General features: G+C 40.7%; 8 protein-coding genes across 8 annotated transcripts; 3 read left to right on the top strand and 5 right to left on the bottom strand.

The window, feature by feature from the left end:
• Positions 1-247: 247 nt before the first annotated feature.
• FA14DRAFT_125500 (uncharacterized protein) lies at positions 248-1294 on the bottom strand (the record flags this gene model as incomplete). The annotated part of the gene is made up of 1 exon (XM_025496708.1): positions 248-1294. One exon carries the CDS (start codon positions 1292-1294, stop codon positions 248-250), a length of 1047 nt encoding a protein of 348 aa, XP_025352728.1.
• Positions 1295-2275: 981 nt separating this feature from the next.
• FA14DRAFT_73286 (cytochrome P450) lies at positions 2276-3955 on the bottom strand. The gene has a single exon (XM_025502790.1). It carries the CDS (start codon positions 3857-3859, stop codon positions 2360-2362), a length of 1500 nt encoding a protein of 499 aa, XP_025352727.1. The 5' UTR covers positions 3860-3955; the 3' UTR covers positions 2276-2359.
• A 2949-nt stretch (positions 3956-6904) lies between these two features.
• FA14DRAFT_181112 (SPT2-domain-containing protein) lies at positions 6905-8297 on the bottom strand (the record flags this gene model as incomplete). The annotated part of the gene is made up of 2 exons (XM_025501066.1): positions 6905-8209; positions 8289-8297. 2 exons carry the CDS (start codon positions 8295-8297, stop codon positions 6905-6907), a joined length of 1314 nt encoding a protein of 437 aa, XP_025352726.1.
• A 753-nt stretch (positions 8298-9050) lies between these two features.
• Positions 9051-11219, top strand: FA14DRAFT_125643 (trehalase-domain-containing protein; the record flags this gene model as incomplete). The annotated part of the gene is made up of 1 exon (XM_025496712.1): positions 9051-11219. The coding sequence occupies one exon, from the start codon at positions 9051-9053 to the stop codon at positions 11217-11219; it is 2169 nt and encodes a 722-aa protein (XP_025352725.1).
• Positions 11220-11893: 674 nt separating this feature from the next.
• FA14DRAFT_161866 (uncharacterized protein) lies at positions 11894-14551 on the bottom strand. The gene has a single exon (XM_025499322.1). It carries the CDS (start codon positions 14506-14508, stop codon positions 11929-11931), a length of 2580 nt encoding a protein of 859 aa, XP_025352724.1. The 5' UTR covers positions 14509-14551; the 3' UTR covers positions 11894-11928.
• Positions 14552-16165: 1614 nt separating this feature from the next.
• On the top strand, positions 16166-17758 carry FA14DRAFT_161865 (uncharacterized protein). The gene has a single exon (XM_025499321.1). The coding sequence runs from the start codon at positions 16188-16190 to the stop codon at positions 17703-17705; it is 1518 nt and encodes a 505-aa protein (XP_025352723.1). The 5' UTR covers positions 16166-16187; the 3' UTR covers positions 17706-17758.
• Positions 17759-17918: 160 nt separating this feature from the next.
• Positions 17919-19043, bottom strand: FA14DRAFT_161864 (uncharacterized protein). Its single transcript, XM_025499320.1, has one exon. It carries the CDS (start codon positions 18841-18843, stop codon positions 17983-17985), a length of 861 nt encoding a protein of 286 aa, XP_025352722.1. The 5' UTR covers positions 18844-19043; the 3' UTR covers positions 17919-17982.
• Positions 19044-21207: 2164 nt separating this feature from the next.
• FA14DRAFT_181107 (uncharacterized protein) lies at positions 21208-22860 on the top strand (the record flags this gene model as incomplete). The annotated part of the gene is made up of 1 exon (XM_025501065.1): positions 21208-22860. One exon carries the CDS (start codon positions 21208-21210, stop codon positions 22858-22860), a length of 1653 nt encoding a protein of 550 aa, XP_025352721.1.
• Positions 22861-22885: the final 25 nt, after the last annotated feature.

Here is a 22885-nt window from a genome sequence, read left to right as displayed (position 1 = left end):
TGTATGCATGATGCAGTGCATATAAGAATTTATTTTTATTTTTATACTTTTCTTCCCTTTGATCTCAATATAAAATAAAATACAATTCTTATGTCCCCGCGCCGGGACTTAAAGTTGGCCAATCTTCGGCACTTCGGCCAATAACGCGGCGCACGCAGAGATGTCTTTCTTTACTCCTTAAGATTAATTCTCTGAGTTTTATTGAGTTTGATGTAAATTAGAATACATTGTGATATACTATAAAGGATCAAGTGATTTCTATTAGCCCAGAAACAAGGAAAAGTAAAGCAAGAGATCTGCGAAGCGCTACAAACAGAGGCTTTCTCTTGTTCATGCTGCTGCTCACCATCTTGATCAATGGAGCATTTGCAGGATCAGAAGGTGGATAAACGATTTCAAATGGAAAATCTTTATTCAAATTAAACCATGTTAAACTTTGAAGTGATTTGAGTGTTTGACGTATTTTTGGATCCGAAAGTACAAGTAACCATCGTAATCGATCATCAATTGTTGAATTGTATTGGAGTGATGTTTCAGCAATGATATATTGCTTGGATCCATTTTGACCGTACTTTTGATAAAATGGCTGAACAACAGAAAGATAATTTGCAACAGATAAAGATTTCCTTGATGGTGCGTAATAATCAAGAGCAATCATACTGTATGTGCTTGGATCGGGTGCCCAACTATCAATCTCGGCTAAACTGCCCGAATTAGGATTAAACACCATTTGAGCTTTATCTTGACAATATTGTTTAGCAGCAATAGACATTTGCTTAAATGCTTCTTTGAATGCTCCTGTATCATTACTATAAATATACTCTCCCCTTGTCGGGTTACCATAGTAGTTCATCTCATGACCAAAACGTAAACGAACTTGAACGCCTGCTTGAGTGAATTGTTGTAAGACCTTAGCAACCGCTATGGCTTGAGAAGGATCCTGAGCTGTAAAACCGTCGTAAGAACGTAAAGGCATGATTGCAATTTCAAAGATTGCACCGCTCTTGATCACATCATCTTTAATCTTGAGTAATTGTTCTCCTTTAAATGGTAAGCCAGGATAGACCTGTGCATACCATCCAAACGTGGCAGAGCGATAGGTGTTACCCACACCTTTTGCTCCCTGACTTAGTACGGTATTGATATCTGCCATTGGTGTTGGTGAAGCATCGTGTTGTGGAATGAAACCGATAGGAAGGTCGTTGAGCTTGAATGTGAGCGTTGTGTTCTGGACAGTATCTGTCCTGATACTGCGTCCAGATACGGGTTTGCTGCACAACAAAAGGCATACCATTGCCAGAATGATTGCCCTTTGATACGTTTGTGAGAAAGCTTGACTGGAAAGCATGGTAAACGGAGGGGAAAGGGAGGAGGTAGAAAAGTGGAAGGAAATGAATTGATGGTTAGTTCTTGGAAAAAACTTTTGCTAATTAGCCGCTTTACATACCCTTCAAAAGTGTTTTTGAGCTGTTGTAAATCTTATAATCTGGCCGTGAATTTGCTTCTCGGAAGGATTATTTAGCGCAGCGTATAATCTAAGAATATCGATTGCAATTGCCGGCCTGATGTTTGACAGTTTGAAAGGTGTCAATAGGCTGACTTGTTGCTGTTTGTTGACTCAGTAAAGGCAGAAACAATACAAATGCTTGACAGGTACGAGATGCAATACTGCTCAAGTGCAAAGACGAACTCAATGTTGAATAGCTAAAACCAGATTTGGGTTCACTTGTACGTTTTCCATTAAATGTAAGCATAAGACCAGAACCGTATTCGACTCACTTTAGCATAAATCAAAGATTCTACCGTTTCACTTTATTTAAAGTTGGTATGGTTGTAGAAGAACAAAGTTCATCTATGTATCTCCCTCAACGCCTAGACCATTCATTCCATCTTCGTGGTTAACTTTACATGCAGGTACGCCATACGCGGGCGGTAAGATTAGTGGAAATTATTCGCACTTACTTACGCATGCGCTGCGCTTGGTAAGAGACTGGTAAGAAGCGTAAAATGGTATCAAGCACATGGGCAGTGTCCCACCAGAGTATTACGGACAAATGGCCAAATTAAAAGATTCACCTCTTTTCACTACTCCATCTGGCCATATGACAGCGATGTCTAGACGAAACATGTTCTACTGTGCGATGTCATTCTGCATGGTGCAGAAGACACTCTCCTATAGTGCTGAAATATAGATTGAATTGGTATATAGATGAAACAACAAAGTTCCATTCATTCGAATACGCCTGAAGAATGCACCTTTTCCGACCGATTATAAAACACATTGAACCTTGTTTTTGCGGTTTTAGACAGGTATAACATGTGTATAATGCATAAATATATATATACATATATATGGCCTCTACGATCTTGAACTGATTTCTAAGATTCCATTTGGCGCAACGCTGGTCGTGTTCATTGGATCAGAGACATGGAATGTATCTTTTCGAATTTGCACATCATTATGAGCGAAAAGCATTAAAATCACCATTTTAAGTTCAGCAATCGCTAAATGACGTCCAGGACATGCCCATCTGCCAAGTCCAAAACTGATAAAATCATGTCCTCCTTGAACGGCAGGCTTGTTCTGATAATACCATTGAAAACCATCAAATTCTGCTCCTTTTTCTCCATAATTGTCAAAATGCTCATGTGCCCTCTTCACATAAGGTGCACAAAGACTGTTCTTTGGAATAACAAATCGACCAACTTGAACATCACGGGTAGTATACCGAACAGGTGCAAATGTATCACCTTTTGTACGCATCACTTCACGGATAAACGAGTCAGTTTTGACTAAGTCACGTAAATTATGAACAGTAAGATGCAAGTTCCCTTCATCATCATGTTCGATAAATTCTTCCCATTCTTTGCGTAATTCTTGCAGATATTCGTCTTGCTTTTGCGAAAGAACCATCACACACCAAACTGCAACAACTGCCGTTTGATGAATACTGGCAAAAATGATTCCAAGCGAAACTGTTGCACACCAAAAAAAGTTCCAAACTGAAAGCGTTCCAGTTCGTTTGTTTCGATGCTTTGATGCTAGCAAATCGAAAAATGGTGCATATTCGTTGTGTTCAACATCAATACCATGGTTCAAATGTGCAAATCTGTTCTTCCAAAGCGTTGGCAAGATGCCAAAGAAAAATCTTGGTACAACAGTTCCAAAAATTGCCTGTAGCGTAGTCTTTAATGACCAAAACGATGGAAAGTTTCTCCATCCTTGTGTATTCTCATAAATCCCAGCCAGATGTGAAATAGCAACAGTGATCGCCATAAAGTGCTCTGTCATCGTTGGCGATAGGTACTTTTCACCCAGGATTAAGACTACCATTGCTTGAGCGATTGTATGATGAACCCATTCATATACGTCTTCAATCACAATCGTATCATTCTTTACCTGCTTTTGAGCATTTTTGATAGCATTTGCTTCGCGTGAGAAGATTGGCGATACTTTTTCAATAACGGCTTTTAATCTTGGCGTTACACCATCTTGCACCAAACCATCTAATTCTTGAACAAAAGTGCCATTCTTGAACCATAACATGAACTCCATGTGTAACATATTCGTTACTGCACGCTCAAAGCTGAAGTTTTGAGAATCTGTCAGAACATTCTTGACGTGCTTGTAATCCACGACGTATTCTTTTCTGCCATGACGTGGAATTATCACTACATCACCACATCCTTCATTTTCCAATGCATCAGAATAAGCTTGATGTCCTTTCTCGGATAATTGAATGTCGGCAGGAATGTTGACAATAGGTGGAGTGATCTGCACGAAAAAAGGTACTGTTAGTCTGAAATCGTCAAAACCAAGATAAGCGTGAGAGCTAGCAAGTGGACAAGCAATTGCCATTGCGGTCCGCAACTATCCCCAAATACACACGCTACCCAAAACTAGCCGATTTCTTTTGCGGTACACTCACCTTTTTGCCTAATTGCTCTTCATCTTGAGTATGTCTCCAATGAATAGAATAAAGCACAAGGAAAAGTCCACATAGAGACAATAGAAGGAATACGAGTACGCGGGAGTTGCTAGCTTGATTGGCTAAAATATTTTGAAAGATACCGTGACGGGTAAGGGCATGAATATCGAATGGTGAATCCTGTTTGAGTGAAAATGATGGATCATTTCGCTTCGTGTGAAAGGATGGGAGTAGAGAAGGTAAAATAGTTTGAGACCATGACGAATTAGAAAAGATGTTGGATAATTGCGGTATTCTGGCACTAACTGGCGTAGAAGGTGTGGCGAATTGATTGATGGGTAGTTCTTGATCAAAGAAGCTGCCAAACATTTTGATGGTAATGAAGAGTGACTGATGGAGGTGGGGCGATGAGATGTGGCATCGCTTTGCAACATTTTGCATATTTATATACACACCTGATCTTCTCTACTTTTGATCATTCACTCAAACTTTACGGTACAATGGGAACTCTGCGGACCGGCAGAAGCATTTTACCTTTAATTTCCCAAACCAGTGGTTTTAAGCCTGTATCAAAAGCCGAAATAAACCTCTTCCATTCTTTTGAAAGTTTTAGAATTTGTTAAATTGATTGCTGTCGGATATTTCCCTAAGCTAATGAAAGCCTTTCTTCCCAATGTCAAAAATGAAAGTGCGTGAATAAAGTTCATTTAAAGTTTGAAGCTAAAGTGCACATAATACTGTATGTACATGATCTGCCTCTCCCTTTGAAAAAGGGTATCTGCCAAACAAATCCAATAAGGCTTCTCGGAGATTTCTGTGGATTTGTTTGGTATTTTGCTGTGGCAAAAAACCGATACAGTGCACATATGCAACAGAATTGCTCGGTAATACAGACCCCACTCGTACGAAGATGATGCAATATGGTATCTATATTTTTCGGAGTTAGAAATGCAAATTGGTAGGAAATTCATCTTTTCCGAAAAAGAAGGGCCATACGTCAGAGGACGCTTCTATCGGTGCAATGCCTTCAACGGCACCGGGCTTCCATTTTTGCGTCCGTTTGGAAAGGTAGGGAAAAAATGCGGATCCGGGCGGAACGAGAGGGAAAGAAAGTTGCAACTTTTATTGTTACGGTGAAAAGTTCGTGGGAGACAAATGGCCAAGTGGTTGAGAGAAGTAAGTTAAAATTGAAAGAAAGCAAAGTATAGCTTCTGTCATTTTGCATGTCCAGGGCAACTTATCCCAACTTGTACGAACGGCTCACTCTTCCGCCTCCCTCCACCGACGAGAAGTTCGAGAATTTAGGTTTACGATTGCTTCAGAAATAGTAGACTTTCCTCAAGTATAATGCCGGAGCCGATGAAATCAATTGAAGGCCCCACATACTCTCAAGAATTTTGCCGTAGCAGTCGCATAATAGCAAAAAGTTTTGCACGTTTATCTTGAACCATTTATATCCTTATTAATAACACACTCTTTTAATTTTACGCTAAGGTACATATTCAAACTCAGAGCAACAAACCCCTGCATTGATACAATTGCCCGCAAGATGTGCCTGGTAAGTTATTTTTATCAGTGTCGTCATTTGGATCGTAAGGATAAGGAATCGTAGGCACGAGATCACTTTTCGATAAGTAGCCTCGCTTACAATTTGAACTTTACAAGAATAGGGTTTTCGTGCTTGATTAACTCCTTTGTTCAATAAATGGTTCTTGTTTGCAGTACCTTGAACTTTATTTATCGGTTGCTATAGTCCGGGAAGTGAGTAAATTGACTGTACCACTGTTAGATTTAGTCCCTGACATTTTGCAGTGTTATAATTTCACCCTTTTGTATTCTCTCAAGCTTGTTATTCTTTTGATCGATTATAAACTTCAATTCGATCAAGTAATCCTTCTTCCTCTTACGATCGCACAAAATTCCGGCTTAAAGACTGTTTATTGTTTCAGATTTAAGTTCTCGGTTTTGTGCCTGGACGAAGAATATGCACGTCGAATCAATTTACACGGTATTCAATTTAAACGCGCGCGTAAGAGGGAGGAGGAGACACTCCTCCTTTTAATCCTTTGGAATAAGGTTTATAAAGTCCAATGTTGGGTGAAAATCTATTCCATTCTTCTTTCCAATTTGGGTCAATTAGTGCAGATTTTAATGAGAATGCCTAGCAGACATTGCATATCAAAACTGCAACTATAACTTAAATTGATCAACATTATATCAGCTTCTTGTTGAAATCGATTAAGGTTATTCGGGGAAAAGTTTACCATTCGCAATTCGATTCCCTTGCAGTGGCAGTGCAAGTGGTTCGCATACACATGCACGTTCGGCTTCTCACTTTCCGTCTATTCGCTGTCATCATTCGAACCCTGGTCATGCGAGTTTAATATAGTGTACTCGGCCTTTGAGGAAAAGTTCTCTTAACCTATTCTTACCACATGTTCATCTCAAAAGGTTACATTTGCTCTTTAGTCTTTCTAAGCTAGATCCTCGCTGCCAAAGGAGATTGATTAACTTGTATAATTGACAGCACTTTAGTCTACTTGTACTCACATCGGCCCCGAGATCATCTATAGTTCTTGTACCATACCGTTGCTGTTGAGGTGGAATGCGTTTGTATTCTTCCCAATAGGCTCAAATCACTTGAGTAATTCCATCTTTTCGTAAGTCCTCCAAAGTCTGTCCCTTCTCTCAGGATTGGCTATCTCCCGCCCCATACTGCACTGTTTATCGATGCAAAGCACTGCACTGCCCTGCACTGCAATGCGAAATCTAATTTAGCGCTATCTGAATGCAGTAAAAGATAGGCACATAAAAACAAGCTATAAGATCTCCTTGCCGCCTCCTATTCATAAGGAAGTCAACCTCAATCAACATCTGAACATTCAGAATGACTTGTCATCTGAAAATCGAATTTAGGCATATGAATTGTCCTTGTAAGAGAATAATGTCTATATGAAATACCGTTACAAGCTTCCTTATTCTATCCTTCGCGAGCGTGCTGCTTTCTTTGCTGCTTTCTCTTGTTCCCTCTTCCGTTGTTCCTTTTCTTCCCGTTCATCTTCTAATCTTGCAAGTCTTGCACTTCTTGCTTCTTCCCTTGCAACGCTTTGCATATCCGCTTCCATGTCATCATCGCTTTCATCGAGATCCTTGTTCATATATGCACTTCTCTTTCGACCAAATATTTGCCAAATTTGATCTCGAATATTTGATTGATCTGGTCCATCATCAATTCCTTCGCTTTCATATTCGTCTTCATCCTCCTCCTCCTCCTCTTCTTCTTCGCTCTCATCATCGTCCTCTTCGTACTTTTGACTGGAGTGCTTTTGTCTTTCTCGCCTGCGCTCCTCTTCTTCGCGTAAGAATCGATCTCTAGCAGTCTCTCTTCGCTTGATCGCAGGGGGCTCTTCGACTTTTTCTCTCTTTTTTGCGCTACCTTCTGGCTTCGGCTTTATTCTTGTCTCCTTCGCCTTTGCTTTTGCCACTAAATCAGCTCGTACTGGTGCTCCCGGTAAATAATCAGCTGGTGAAAGTCCCATCGCATTCTTTCTTTGTTGCTCCAAAATTTTCAGCTTTTGCTTTTCCTGCACATGTGGTAATACAGGCAGCGTTTGTGCAGCTTGTCCCGATGATGATGGTGTTACTTTACCCTTTCGAGCGTCCAAATCTCGTTCAATCTCATCAATCGTACGTCGATCTCTTTTGACCGTTCCTAATGCGATAAATTCACCTCCATTAAAGTTATGTGCAGCTTTGTTTTGAGGTTTTGACATCTTTTTCTTTATTGTGCTAGGACCCAGACCCAACAGTGCCATTTGTCTTTTTTGTCGTTTCTCTTCTCTGGTTAATGTGCTTCCGCTGCTGCCATGCAAGAAGCCATCTTCATCTTCCTGTACAGTATCGCGTTTACGACTTTGACCATTCATACTGCTCCTTCCTCCGCTTGCACGACGAATTGCTTTATCACTGGCACGAGCAAACTTTCTCATATCCGTACCTTGTTGATTCTTCTTCAGTAAAGCCTCTTTTCGCTCCTGTTCTAATCTTTTCGTTCGTTCTTCTTTCATTTCTGCTTCTCGCCGTTTTGCTTCAATTTGCTCTCTTCTTCTTTTATCTTGATCAATCAATGCTTCTCGTTGTCTTTTTGCTCTTTCCCTTTCCATTGCCTCAGCTGCTGCTTTTTTCTCCTTTTCTTCTTGCTGACGTTTTACCCGTTCGACCATCTTTCTTTCTTCGGCAATCCTAGATCGCTCGGCGGCCAGCGCCTGCAATTCGGCAAACTGAAAGAGTGATGAAAGATGTGATCATTTCAGCTATCAGCAAAGCCAATTGAATATTGTTTGATTGATTATCACTTACACTTGACATGATGATGGTGTTGGTTGTATGCATATAAAAAAGTGTTGATTCAAAAAGTACGCGTTTTAAGGTTGTTTGCAACTTTTGCCTCCGCATTCCTCTACGGCGTCAAAGAAGAGGCGTGGTGCGAGTTAAAGAGGCACGCAGCGCACGCACTGACCTTTGTCTCGGTTTGATTTCGGCGTATCTTTAGCCCTCTCGTGCATGACTATTTTCTACCTTTACGTGGCATATGAAGGAATACCCCGCCTCTCCTCTTTTCTCTCTTTCACTTCCATCATCCCGCTCATTTTAATCATGAGTCAAAATACTGAAAAAACACCGCCTCCAACTTGGAAAAGAATGTCAAATCCATTCACAAAAAATCAAGATGCAGCAGATGAAGCAGCTTCTTCTCCTCCAGCAACTGCAAATACTGCTACCATTTCTGCAATTTCTCCAGTAAATGCTTTAATTGGACGTTTCCGCAATGCTTCAATCGGCTCGCATGGCTCAGGTACGATTGATGAAGAAGAGGATGAAGAACCTATCCCATTCCGTGTACCAAGTGGTGAAGAGTCTAAATTGGGATCAGCAACAGGCACTGGAACAGGCACGTTTGAATTAGCAAGCCATGCTTCACCTTCCGATCATGTCCCTGAAGGTTTGCCATTCAAACCAACATTGAAGCCTGCAGGCGGCAATCAGAGACACGTGAACAAAGATGGTATCACAGATCCGGATAAGTTATATTCGCAAGATCAAGATGGCACAGATGGATCCATGCCAAATTCGAGAAGTTCTAGCTTTACTGGTGATGCACATCCCTTCACAGGTAGACGTCGAGGTATCATTCGTACTTACAGTATGGGTCAGCAAAAAAGACGTCCAGTCATCATGAACGATGATCGTATCATCCGTCAAAGAAGATTAAGTCATGATGCTATACCTGATGCACCACGCAGATTCATCGTGGATGTGGAAGATACGATGCGAATGATCCTGGAACAAGAAGATACAGATGGCAATTTCCAAATCAGTATCACCGATAGCGGACCAAAAGTGTTCAATTTGGGTACTGCAACAAGTAACGGCTACAAAGGTTTCGATATTCGTGGTACATATATGCTTTCCAACTTGCTACAAGAATTGGCCATCGCTCGCGAGCATGGTCGCAAGCGTATCATGCTCGACGAGTCGAGGCTGACGGAAAATCCAGTCGATCGTCTTTCACGCATGATCTCACAAACGTTTTGGCATAATCTTACCCGCAGAATCGATGCAGACGGTTTGGAAGCCATCTTGGCAGACCCAAAGAACCGAAGCAAGTCACGCAATCCACGCATTTATGTTCCCAGCGGTGAGCCAGAAATGTTCGAATACTACAAACAAGTGGCTGCCGAAAGACCAGCAATGAATTTGCAAGTAGAGCTTCTCCCAAAAGACATCACTGCCGACTATACTCGTGATTTGAACGATAAACCCGGCCTCTTGGCTTTGGCTATGAGAAAGGAAAGTGACAAAGATGGCAAAGAAAGGTTACAGGGAATTCCTTTCATTGTCCCGGGTGCTCGATTCAACGAATTGTACAATTGGGATAGTTATTTCATTTCGCTTGGTTTAGTGGTTGATGATATGGTTGATATGGCAAAAGGCATTGTAGAACATTTCATCTTCAACATCAAGCATTATCACAAGGTGTTGAATGGAAATCGTTCCTACTATTTGATGCGAGCTCAACCTCCCTTCTTGACAGATATGGCTCTGCAAGTTTATTCCCGCTTGGATCACAATAAAGAGGAAGAGAATAAACAATGGTTGCTCAAAGCAATGCGAGCAGCAATCAAGGAGTATCACACCGTTTGGATGGCAGAACCACGTCTTGATCGCAAGACTGGCTTGAGCAGATATCGACCTGAAGGACGCGGTGTTCCACCTGAAACGGAAGCAAGTCATTTTACCCATATCTTGCGCCCATATGCAGAAAAGTATGGTTGCAGCGTGAACGAATTCACACGCAAATACAACGATGGCGAAATTCAAAGTGAAGAATTGGACGAGTACTTTATGCACGATCGCGCTGTACGTGAAAGTGGTCACGATACTACGTACAGATTCGAAAAAAGATGCGCAAATCTGGCTACCATTGATTTGAATGCTCTTCTCTACAAGTATGAAGTCGATATCGGTACAGCGATCAGGGAATTGTTCGATGATCGATTGGAATTGGTAGAAGACTTTGTCATGCATGCTCCATTACCCGATGACATGCCGCAGCCCGACAAGCCTTCGCGATCGATTGAAACACCTCAAACGTCTGCCGAATGGTTCGCACGAGCAGCATTCCGTAAGAAGCAAGTTGACAAATATTGCTGGAACGAAGGCATGGCTTTATACTATGATTACGACACGGTGAGGGAAGAACAAAGCGTTTATGAATCAGTCACTGCATTTTGGGCAATGTGGGCCGGTTTGGCAAGCGAAAGACAAGCAGATTTAATGGTACGCAAGAGTCTGAAGAAGTTCGAAGTTGTCGGAGGTCTCGTACCCGGAACGGAAGATTCGCGAGGCAAAATATCTCTCGATCGCCCTAATCGACAATGGGATTATCCGTTTGCATGGCCACCACACCAAATGCTCACTTGGGTAGGAATGGAAAGATACGGATATGTGGAAGAAGCGAGACGATTGGTATATCGTTGGTTGTATATGATCACGGTGGCAGTTGTGGATTTCAATGGTTTAGTACCGGAAAAGTTTGATGCCGTTAAACTTTCTCATATGGTCGATGCAGAATATGGTAACCAAGGTATCGATTTCAAGTACGTCGTCAAAGAAGGATTTGGTTGGACGAATGCATCCTTCCAAGTCGGCTTAACTTTCCTCGATACCAAGTTACGTAGAGCATTGTCTGTTTGTCAAGATCCAGAGACATTGTTTGGGAAAAAGTAGAATGTTGAAAATCTAAGTAGATGTTATAATAGCGAAAACAGATCTTTGTATTGAATTTGATCACGAGAAGAACACATCCGATTGATGCGTGAATAGAGTACATCTTTTTGAAATTTATGATACACTACAATACGACTTATGGCTCAAATTGGGAAACTTTACTAAGGTCATAACTACCCATCTTACTGCGCGCGGGACCTGCATGTCCCACTTGATATCGTCCATGACCTGTCGTTCAACATCATAGTTGTTTCTGCAATGGAGCACGTAAGGAAGAAGGCAGACAACTGTGAAGCATCTTTTCCTGTATTTCAGCTTCTTTCGTTGACAATGTTACTCCATCTCCGTCTTCGCTGTACCATTTTAACCTCATCTCCTTTTCCGTCTTATCCTCCTTCCTCAAAGAAAGCTCAAGATTCTTGACAAAAATAGTATTGACCCGGGAGAGCGTTCAATGGTTGCGTTGTAGTTCTGTAGGGATCTTCATTTGCCTCACCTACGGGATCTGCTCTCTAATCCCGAAGCAAAGTACGGTTACCGTACAGGAAGAGATAGACGCTGGATCATAATTCTGTTTCTATCACGTACAGTCGGTCGCACTTCACTCATTGAAGTAACAGCTTAGACGATGGAGTCGATTCAGTATCAGCACGGGAAGAGAAGTTTAGCAAAATGTCATTTACACCTATTGTACAGTACGATTGCATCTTCACTTTTTCACCACTTGGAAGCCAACTTCTCCATCTTCGGTAGACATTGCCCAAACAACAGCACAAGCTTCAACAGCTGCCATGAATGGCTGAATGACGATGAGGGCGAGAAAGTGTAGGGGCACTTGCCATGCATCTCGTAATTTATAGCCGTAATCCATTTCTTGAAATAGCAGACCACCTGAATAGAGCCATTGAAATGCACCAAAACAGAAAACGCTCAAAGTATAAATCCACATCGGTGATGGACCTGACCATTGTATCAAGAGTGAAAAAAGCAAATTGGCAACCGTTGCAACCAGACAGAACAAACCCAAAGTCCACAATTTGATGCCCAATTGTGGAAGATAATACACTCCTCTGATTTGACGGATGCCCATGTACCAACGTCTTCTTTGTTTAAGCATATCTTGAAATCCCTCGGGTGATTGTTCTCGTACAACACCATGAATACGACCGAGAGTGAAGCCTTTCATCCATGCAGCTTGACTGAACTCGAAATCTTCTGCTAAACTTGAGAAATCCCAACCCACCACATTCTCAGCTTCTCCATTGAGCAGCAAAAAGCTACCATGGATGCCAAAAACGGGACGATGGATAACATTTGTTTGAAGTGAAAAGCGCGCCAAATCATCTCCAACACGAATAGTATCAGCCACAGCAAATAGCCAAGCTTTCCAATTTGCCCAATAATTGTGACCATTATAAATGATGATTCCTTGACCCATATGATGAGTGGTGTAACGTACAAAATCGAAACAGCCACGAAGTGATTCTGCGTCCATTGTTGATTCTTCGTCCATGTGCAAAACGAAATCGTACGGTCCTAATTGCATCGTATGGCGGAAGTAGTCAAGAGCTCTGGCTTTGTGTTTTGCCAAGCCTTTTGGAGAAACGTAGCTTTTTGGACAAACGATGTTATCCAAATCGGGATAAACATACGGTTCATCGGTCAAAACGCAAACACGCACGGCAGGATGGTATTGCTCCAGTTTCTTCAATTTCGAGTGTGCTCTTCTCGTGGCTTCTGGGTTGCTACCTCTTGTGACTGAAAGAATGTAGAAGTTTCGGATAAATTCTCTTTTGACCGGTTGTTTCTTCTGTTGTTCGGGCGTTCTGGTGATATCAGGCGTTGCAAAACCGATAAAAGTGATAATGCAATATGGAACGGCAAACAACCACATAGCCCGCCATATTGCGCTGAATGATACCACATTCTTGGTTGTGAATCCATGCCAAGGATTGAGTAACCCCCAGGTTAAGGCAATGCCAGAAATGATTAAAGCATTGATTGGTGCCATGTAGGACCAAATACGAAGAACTTTCCTTGTTCGAACGGCTTGTTCATCATTAGAGATATCAGCATCGAACAAAGTGGAGTGTAACTCGTTTTGATTCAATCCATAATGAAGTGGATGTTCAGGAGGCGGGACAATTGGCACCGGCGTTCTCCAATTAGCAACTTTATGACAGAAGCTTCTTGTCTTGGATCCTTTACTGGAGACTGATTTGGCAAAATCAGTTGTACATAATCGCGGAAGATAGCATATCGCATTGAAAGTATTTTTCAATCCTTCTCGAATCAAGCCGATAAAGCCTTCTCTTGCCATTGTTTTCGATATCCATGTAGAAAATATTTGACCCATTCTGTCAACAGTTTTGGTTAAGATCCAAGCTACAACGTAATTTGTGGTAAAACAAGCGAGCCAAGTGCAAATGATACCGTTCCAATATAGATCACCACTTTCATGGTACTTTGAAACCATTGGAGGAATGACAAGATAAAGCACCGACATTTGTGAAACATAGAATCCAAATCCTACTCTTCCAATCGCTCGTAAAAAAAAGTTGTCAACCAAGAACTGTAAAGTGACCGACATTTCTAGCCAAATATAAAGAAGTGAAGCGCGAAATAGAACCATAGGTTGCCTTGCAAAATCATCCTCTTGTGTATCCACTCCCATCACGCCTCGATCAAATGTTGTTGGAGAGATTGCGCGAACGATTGAGCCTTCGATGGTATTGTAACACAAAAAGACGAAGAACGTTGCTGCCAAAAGTAGTTCCACAGATAAGAAAGCAATCCTCGAGCGATGTTGTAGCTTCTTGATCAAGCCTGAAGCACGCAAATCGGCCACTACCATTCCGATAAAGAAGGTTAGATATTGAGAATAAGTGAATCCGAGAAGAACGATCATGATTGCGTAAAAGATAAATCTTCTGGGAGCGTTCAGATTGATCACGATTGGCATGCACATCATGACATACAACATTCCCCATAATTGCAAAGGCATAGTCCATAGCATACTGTTATCGTTCAACTGTTGTTGGTTATCAAAGCTGGTGAATATACGTACCAGAGACGATAAGAAATCTGAAACGGAGGTCGAGGTTCCTATCACTCTCCCTTGACTATCCTGTGTTAATGAACACCAACTCGGATACCATAAAGTTCCTTGACTTTGAAGAATCACTTCTGCGTCCATTGTCGGGTAAAATGCACCAAGTCCACACTCTAATTTTTGTAATAGTAAAGCAATAGAAGTTAGAAACGCCAGACGAATCGTTCGTCTAAGCATTCCATCTGGCAAGGAAGACCAGTTGACAGGCTTATTTGCAGCTTTACTACGAAAGAAAGAAGTTACGTTCAGACGTCCAGAAATGAGAAAGAATAAAAACAAACCAATCTTTGAGCGTAAAATTTCTGGTGCAGTACCTGTTTGCCATACCAGGGGATGTGAAGTTAGCCATGTTGCGGATGAAAAATGTTGATTAAAGACCATAATCATTGCTAAGCCTCGAATTCCATCAATATACCTCGTCGAGCCTTCAACGAATGGCTTTTCATCGTTTGCAATTTTTTTTGATTGCTTTTCGTCCGGAACAAGTTTTGGTGACGATAAAGGAGTAGGGTCAATGTTATTTTTCTCCTCTTCTTTGATCTCATTGATGGTAAGACTGGGAGAAGTGAAGTACACATCTTTAATGGATCCGGAAAAAGGTGTTGACGAGTAAGACGAGTCTGTAGGTATTTTTCTCCTGAACTCGTTGTATGGAACTTCTGGTAAAGAGCCGAGTAAGTTTGCAGGAGAGTAATTCAATGTCTTGAACGATTCCGTAGGAGATTGGATGAGCGTCTTTAGTGATTGAGAAGGAGAAAGTAATTGAGAATCTCTTTGTTTATTTTCATTAATTTCGAGATTTATTTTGTTATACGAGGGAGATGGTGAAAAAGGCGGTATAACACGTTTACCCGATTTTTGCGTTTCTGATGCTGTCAAGCCGTACTCTGAAGGAAGAGGGGAGAATAAGCTGGAATTTATCGGAACGTCTAGCTCATCAGGTTGTTGATTTTCTTCAAGAAGTTCTTCCGCATAGCAATCTGGGTTGCATGGGTTTTGGTTCGTTTGTTGATCCGGCTGTCTCTCATCTAAGCTGGAATTGAGAGATAGACTTTCTACTAACTCTTCTATATTTTTGCCTTGCTTCATTTTGAGATATGGGCTATGGGCTTAAAGTAATCTGAGAAGCAAAGAGATTCGTATCTATATTTATACTATTGCAAACACAATTATCATCTTCTATCTTTTTCTTTTCTGCAGGTACCAAAAGATGTTTAAAAAAGCCACGAAATCGATAAGAACACACTTTATCTTGCACTGATTGTATTCCTTAGATGGATGCGGTTGAGGGTAAGGAGGTATAAGAATGGTAAGAATATTTACGCGTTATAAAAGTGCCTGTCTATAAGCGGCAATAATCCTTGGCTTGCATGCAGAGGCTTTAGTCGCCGATCATTCAAAGACGCGCGCAGTGTGCCGCGCTTACTTTAACCGATACAAAGGTATTCGTATGCGCAGCGTAGCGAAGAGTGACCGAACGTTGAAATCTTGAGTGAGTATATGGTAAGAATGATACGGAAGAATGAGTTCGATAATCGAGAACAATACAATCGCTTACAATTCTTGCTGATTTTGTCAGAATAGAGGACCCTTGATGTCAATCAGGATAATAGTTCTGATTTATTAGCGAAAAATAAATAATAAAATGGTAAGATCATTATTAGCTATAACAAAAATATCATAGAAATTCATTGGTAGGGTCGACATGTAGTCAGCTGTATAGAAAATTGCTTGCAGAGGCATATATTGAGCGTGAAGCAGGTTTGAAAAGGATAAAGTATAAATACAGAGCACTTATATCCTCTTTATAGAAAAAAAAAGGTAAATATCCCAGCTCTGGAACATTTCCTTTGAATATGACTTCCAAAAACTACGAAATTGAAGAATACAAGGTACCTCTTCCGATCTTATGCCAAAATGATTCTTTCAGGATAAAAACTTCTTTCATAGAAGGAATAACTGAGAATGACAAGATGGAAGATAAATCAAACATTGACCTTAATCACGTCTCGATCGATGCACTCGAAACTCAACAAGAAGAATATCCAAAAAAGAACAGACGGAAGTCATTCTTTCATTTACCCACGACCAAACTTTTCAAATTCACTTGGTCTGTTGGCAAAGGGGAGCCTCAAAATCGACTTTGGAGTACAGATATAGTGCGTCTGATTGCTGCAATAAGCCTTTTAACGTCGTCTGTAATCGTGTATACGTCGAGTGACTGGCAATTTGCAAATTCATTGCTTTATCCAATTCGTTCACAATGGGGGTTCAACATTTTCTTTGTTCTGATCGGAAGAGCTTTTGTATCTGGATGGGTCGTACCGCAAAAATTAAAAGCAGAGCAAGATAAGATAGATCCCGGTCTTTCACAGTCGGCTGTTTATAGAATGGGACAGTCTTTACTCCTTCGACCATTCCGGTTCTTTTTACCGATCATCGTGGTACAGCTACTCCAGCGCAAGACATGTCAAAGTGGCCCTGCGTTCTCAAACGGGTTCTCTTATCTATTCGATCAAGGCTATCGTGATCAATGGTGTACTCCAAATTCCGCTAATAGCTTGATCACACGCATTATCAGCCTCTTTACCGAAAACAATTCTTCAGTATTGATCTATCAAACAGGTATGCTTTATCAATCACCACTTCTTTTTCAAGCATCATTTTACGCACTTGGAATTGCTTCCCTAACTGCCATTTTTCGAACTTCATCAAGAACATTTTTATTTATCTTCTTGGCTCTCATGAATTGGACAACATACACTTTTCTGTTTCCTGTCATGCTTGGACTTCTGCTGGCGGACTTGCAAGAATCCAAAGTGGCTATCAGATTATTCAAAAATAGTTCTTCGCCAAAAGTTTTAGGCTCGAAAAAGTCATTCTTAGTCATATTATGCAATGCTGCCCTTTTGACTCTGTTGCTATTTATACCCGTTATACGCGATAATTTGTCAGATGGCTTCGACAAACTTCAAACATTTTATGGTGTCGCAAATAAACCAGAAACAACGCAAGGCTACCATTGGTTGCGTTTTAGTGATTGTTTATCGGCAGCAATGCTCGTGTTTTTGGCAGAATCTTTGCAGCCAGCCAAGGTGGGTGTCTGCACAAAGTCTTTGGCTATTCTTGGTCGACATCTTTCGGCTGGATTAGTGGTATTGCATCCGATTGTCATTTACGGAATCTTACCGCACTTATTCAAATCTTCTTTTGTCGATATCAATGGACATAATACCACATTGATATTCAAGCTATGGGCAAGTACTTTATTCATCACAGTCGCATTAGCGATTCCATTCAAGATCTTTGTCGAAATGGGCTCATTGTTGATTGGAAAAGCATTGGTTGCTAGCTTTTTGCCTAATAGCTTCTAGTAGTATTCTATCCATATCTACTTGTGTATTACAGTCTCAATAGAATTTATGACATACTTTTGCACCAATATATCCGTGACGTAGAAATACGAATAATATTCGTTATATTTTGATGAGGTGTAGGAAAGTCGGAACTGGGATACCGATTGCAAATGTTTGTATCAGGACCCATGTTGGTCTATTAATTGCTATAAGGGTAGAATCTACAACGATATTTTATTCAAACCAAGAAGAATGTCTATATGCAAGCAAGAAGGTACAGAACAAAGAAAAAGTATCAAGAAACGTGTTCAAACGCTTTTTTGCATTTGCCCACCAATTTTTTAATATTTTGAGCCTCGGCTGTGGTGGTGACCAAAAGAGCGTCAGGCGTATCAATGATTGCCACGTCCTTTAAACCATGACAAGCAATTAAACGCCTGGAGCCTGGAACGAAAAACCCAGAGGATTCTGTTGCTTGAACCAAATTCACATCGCCTAATACACGAATATCATCAGTTCCCGAGCTATGAATTTCCGAAAGAGAAGCAAAATCGCCCACATCTTTCCAATCAAGACTTGCACATACTACAGCCATTCGATTTTGCGCGGCTACCGGTTCAGCGATCGCATGGTCAATTGAGATTGCGGGAAGATTATTCCAGGCTTGATCAATTTGTCTGTCTATCGCTTCTTTTTGCAAGCCTTGTTTATTTTTACTCTCTGTAAAAAGACGAGAGATCTCAGTGATTCCGGTAAAAAGTTCATTGTGATGTTCTTGAAGCATTTGCAACAAGGTGCTTGCCTTACAAACAAACATCCCTGCATTCCAAACGTATGTTCCACTTGCAATAAATTCAGCAGCCAAAGATTCATTCGGCTTTTCTTTAAACGAATTGACGGTGTGTATATCCGCTTCACCTTGTTGTTCGATGATTGACCCTTTGTGAATATATCCAAAGGCAGTTGAAGCAAATGTCGGATGCAAGCCGATTGTGACAAGTCTGTCCGATTGTTTTGCAATTTCATATGCCTTTATAACTGCTTCGTAGAAATTGTCATCAGCCGTTCGAATGAGATGGTCGGCTGGAAATGATGCAATGACTGCTTCTTCGTCTTTTTGTGCAATTTCTGCAGCTGCTAACGCTAAAGCTGCCATGCTGTCTTTTGGGCATGGCTCGCTCAAAATGTTGGAAGTTGGAAGCTCTGATAATTGTGTTAAAACACTTTCTTTGTGTTTTTTTCCAGTGACAATAATGGTTCTTTTGTTCGGCGTAAGTGCGTTTAACCTTTTCACTGTACTTTGTAAAAGCGTATCCCCACTACCTTCTAGATCCAACAAGAATTTAGGCGTTGAATCTCTACTTAAGGGCCATAAACGAGTTCCTGAACCTCCTGCAGGAACCACGCACCATAAATTTGGAAGGTCGAATCTTGTCTTTATATTATCTTCCTTTAATGGCACTGAGGAACTCAAAGTCAACGCTCGTGCTTTGGGTGTGTTGAGAGGCGACTTGTATGCAGGAGGCGAATTAGCAAAATTGAAAGGAGTACTTGCTCGATTTGTCAGTAAAATTGATTTGCAAATTTCAGTAAGCATATTGAGCTGACTGCGAATATCAGAGAGCTTGGTATTGGAAAAAGAAAATACGATTTATTATTAGCATGCTACAAGTCTCCTTAGAACCGTGAAAGCTCACCTCAGAGGTCAATTGCGAATCATCTGTAACTTTGTTAATCAAGCCAAGTGATGACATGTTGAGGATTGGTGCTTGTTGTTGTTTCAAGGCAGCCATGACGAGGAATTGGTAAAGCTGATGACCAGGTGTGCAAGCTTCAAAGAATTTCATCTTGCATTGCCACTGATGTTGAGGTTTATATACTTCAAGAAAAAAAATTTGGAATGCATTGTGTATATGGCCATGGAAGTTCTGATATTATTACATTGATGAAATATCTATCGATTCTTACTTTTTCCTATCCTATTCTCACATGCGTATCTGTGGCTAATTGTGATAACAATTTGAGGTGATAAAGACTCATGTAAATTCGAACATTCCTTACAATTTCACTTTCCCCTTTGCCATTACATCTAAGCGCTTGATGCTATGTTGATGCTTCTTCGGATATACTTTCTTGTACCTTATGCACGTCAACATTCGCCCCACTGATCTATAAACTTCGCATGCCAAAAGCGTCTATCAGTGACATGAGTGGTAAGAATTTAGTAATGGTACTGTGAGCGGAACGACCCGTTATTGTTCGATGAGAAGAGACAGTTCTTAGACTCTTTAGTAGCTGAGGTAAATAATACAATATCGTCGATCAAAAGTTATGGATTGTAGCTCTATTTTATTTAGACCAACGGCGTACAAAGATGCAATGTGCCAATTTCTTGTACATCCATTGTTCTTGTTCCTGAAACATCTCAGCTGAAGTGTTTTTCCGGAATGCTTTTATTGTTCTACCCTGTCATTAATGTCAGCAAAAAGCCAGTCAGTGATATCATTCTTACGGCAAAGAACATCAATCGGTGCCTGAAATGCAAACTTTAGATTGAAATTCGCCGATCGATCTGAATATACAATTTCTATTAATCTGCTTCCGGAACGAAAGATACAAAATACAATGCCGAGAATATCTCTGTCATTTTCATTTAATACAAAATTGCCGAAAATGGAAGGTTGATTCATAGGGGTGTTCTACGGCGCGCAGCGCGCGAAGGCTCGGCTCATTGACGCGTTCCATTCTGCAGGAACAGCAAAGGCGCAGCGCAGCGCAGCACAGGGCGTACGGGTGTTTCAAGATTGCATACGCTTCCAAGAAAACGTTGACCCTTGTTGTGGCTTTTATTGTCTTCATTGTGGCTTTTGATTTACATACATTCATAGATCGACGCATGGTACACGATTACAAATAGACTTCCTAATCAAGAGAACAATGCACTATACGGAATCGTGCGTGAGAAAGATTCCATCTTTTCAATTAAAATCACCGGTTCCGCTCTATGCACGATATTCACTCCGCTTCTGACGTCTCAAATGTATACTTATTTCATCGGTATTCATCTTTATTCTTCATAAGCTCCAGGTAAGTAAAAGCAACGTTTTAACAAGATTTCAGAAGGCGAATAAAATTACCTATTTCAGACTCAGACAAACTGTTGGTCCATACACAATACACAAATTGTAAACAAGTACAATGTCCAATGTTCCCAGATTTTTCATCGGTGGCTTTTCGATTGATCAAGTGCTTTACTGCAGTTCTGATGTGTGCAGGAAATCCCCGAGAAATTTAATTTGGCCAATTCTGATCGTGTTCTTACCAACTTCTAAGGAGACATGCTTATTGTTTACCTATTTACGCCATACGCATAGTCGTTTTTATGACTCTTGCATTATTCATTACCAAACTACCTTGGGTATAAAAGTATCTGACATCATTTTACCAAAACCTCACATCGCCCATATCTTTCTACGTTGAGTTTTTTACATTAATTTAAGAGCTTAATAAACTTCTTACAATGACTTCACTTTTCCTCACCGGCTCAATCGAGGACGGCGCATTAATTTTTGGCGATTCGGCAACAAGAGACACAAATGGATATCCACAGCCTTTAAACGATAAAAGTCAACTCAATTCGTCCATACATCATCTCTCATTTAACAATAATAAAAGTGATTACACGAACAATTGGCTTGCTTCTCTTTCTACTCTACCATCGCTTATTCCCTCTACGGACAGTAACATCACCTCACCTGCACTTTCGGAAATTCATATTTCCCCACTTACAATACTTTCAACGTTATCAGACAACAATCAAGATCAGCAATCATCGCAAGCTGATCAAGATTTTCTCAAGCCATATAGATTTGAAGATTTCAATCTAGGCTTTACTTCCTCAACCAAAAATTGTTCTTCTGAGCAAGATTATGCAAATTACCCTCAAAGTTTGAGTGATTTGGCGGATATGATCGTACTGCCTACCCAATATTTGGAAAGTAGCGAAATTCAGCAGGAAAATATGCTAGGATTATTCGATCCGTGTAAAGCAACAGAAATACATCAAGGTATAAATTCCACAATGGCAGAAGTAGGTTTTATGGAATCGCTATCATCGCGACAGGAGTGGAACATGCAATCAACAATTTTGACAAATTCAACAAGTTTGCATTCTTTTCCCTATGAAAGAAATGATCCAGTAGAAGTGGGATCCAGTGAAGTTATCCAACGTCAGTTGTACACAGAGGTGACCGGACAAGTAGGAATTGAACCGATCAAAAGGGTGGAAAAACGTCGTCAATCCAAGACGTTTGAAGATGTGATGGATTATTACTTCAGCATTCAGGATGAGCAAGGGCCATCGATAAATAGCCGACAATGTAGAAGCGATTCATTGCACACCACAAATTCGGTTTCACATAAACCAAGAGCCATAAAAAGACATCGATCACATGCAGATGCTTCATCATTATACGTGAGACATAAAATCGCAAGTTTTGATTGTACACCACCACTTCCCGTTCGACCTTATTCTTCTGATGAAACTTTAATGGGCAGCATGGTAGAACAAACAGCATCAAACGCTCTCAGACGGGAAAGATCAAATAGTCTTGCATCATCAATTATAGATAGAACTACGGTCAGAGATGAGCAAAATCGACAAAAGAGTAAACGTTATTACGAACGAAAAAAGGCTCAAAATCTAGCAACAACTGCACTTTGTACAGCATTGGATGCTTGGCAAGCAATATTCTCTACATCTTCACAAATGATAGAATTACCTGAAGTTGAGAGAATGGAAGAAGTGATGGAAGCAGTACCCGCCTCTCCATCTCAAAGGAAGAAACTTAATAAAATTGCACAAAGGAATGAAGAAACTCGTCAAATACGTACAATCATGTCTTCTGCAAAAAGGTTGGAAGGATTGTTGAAGTCTACTCCCTCTTCTGAGATTGCCAGGATTGTGGTTTTGCACCGTCAATTTTCACATAAGCAGGACAGATCGACAATTGAAATGTACAATCATTTATCCACTCTAGAGGCGGGTTTGTGTATTTGGCTAGATCATCTTCATTCATGGTGCGATTTGGTATTGGCAGAAAAGAGATTGGCGGACACGCATACGGGAAGACCAGTACAGAGATTAATTTCTCTTTTATCAAACATATCATAAAGCGTATTTATTATTCAATATCATA

Source organism: Meira miltonrushii, assembly GCF_003144205.1.
Source record: "Meira miltonrushii strain MCA 3882 unplaced genomic scaffold FA14scaffold_4, whole genome shotgun sequence".
Taxonomy (NCBI): domain Eukaryota; kingdom Fungi; phylum Basidiomycota; class Exobasidiomycetes; order Exobasidiales; family Brachybasidiaceae; genus Meira; species Meira miltonrushii.
Note: the sequence above shows the minus strand (reverse complement) of the source record. Positions and strands in the feature narration are given on the sequence as shown.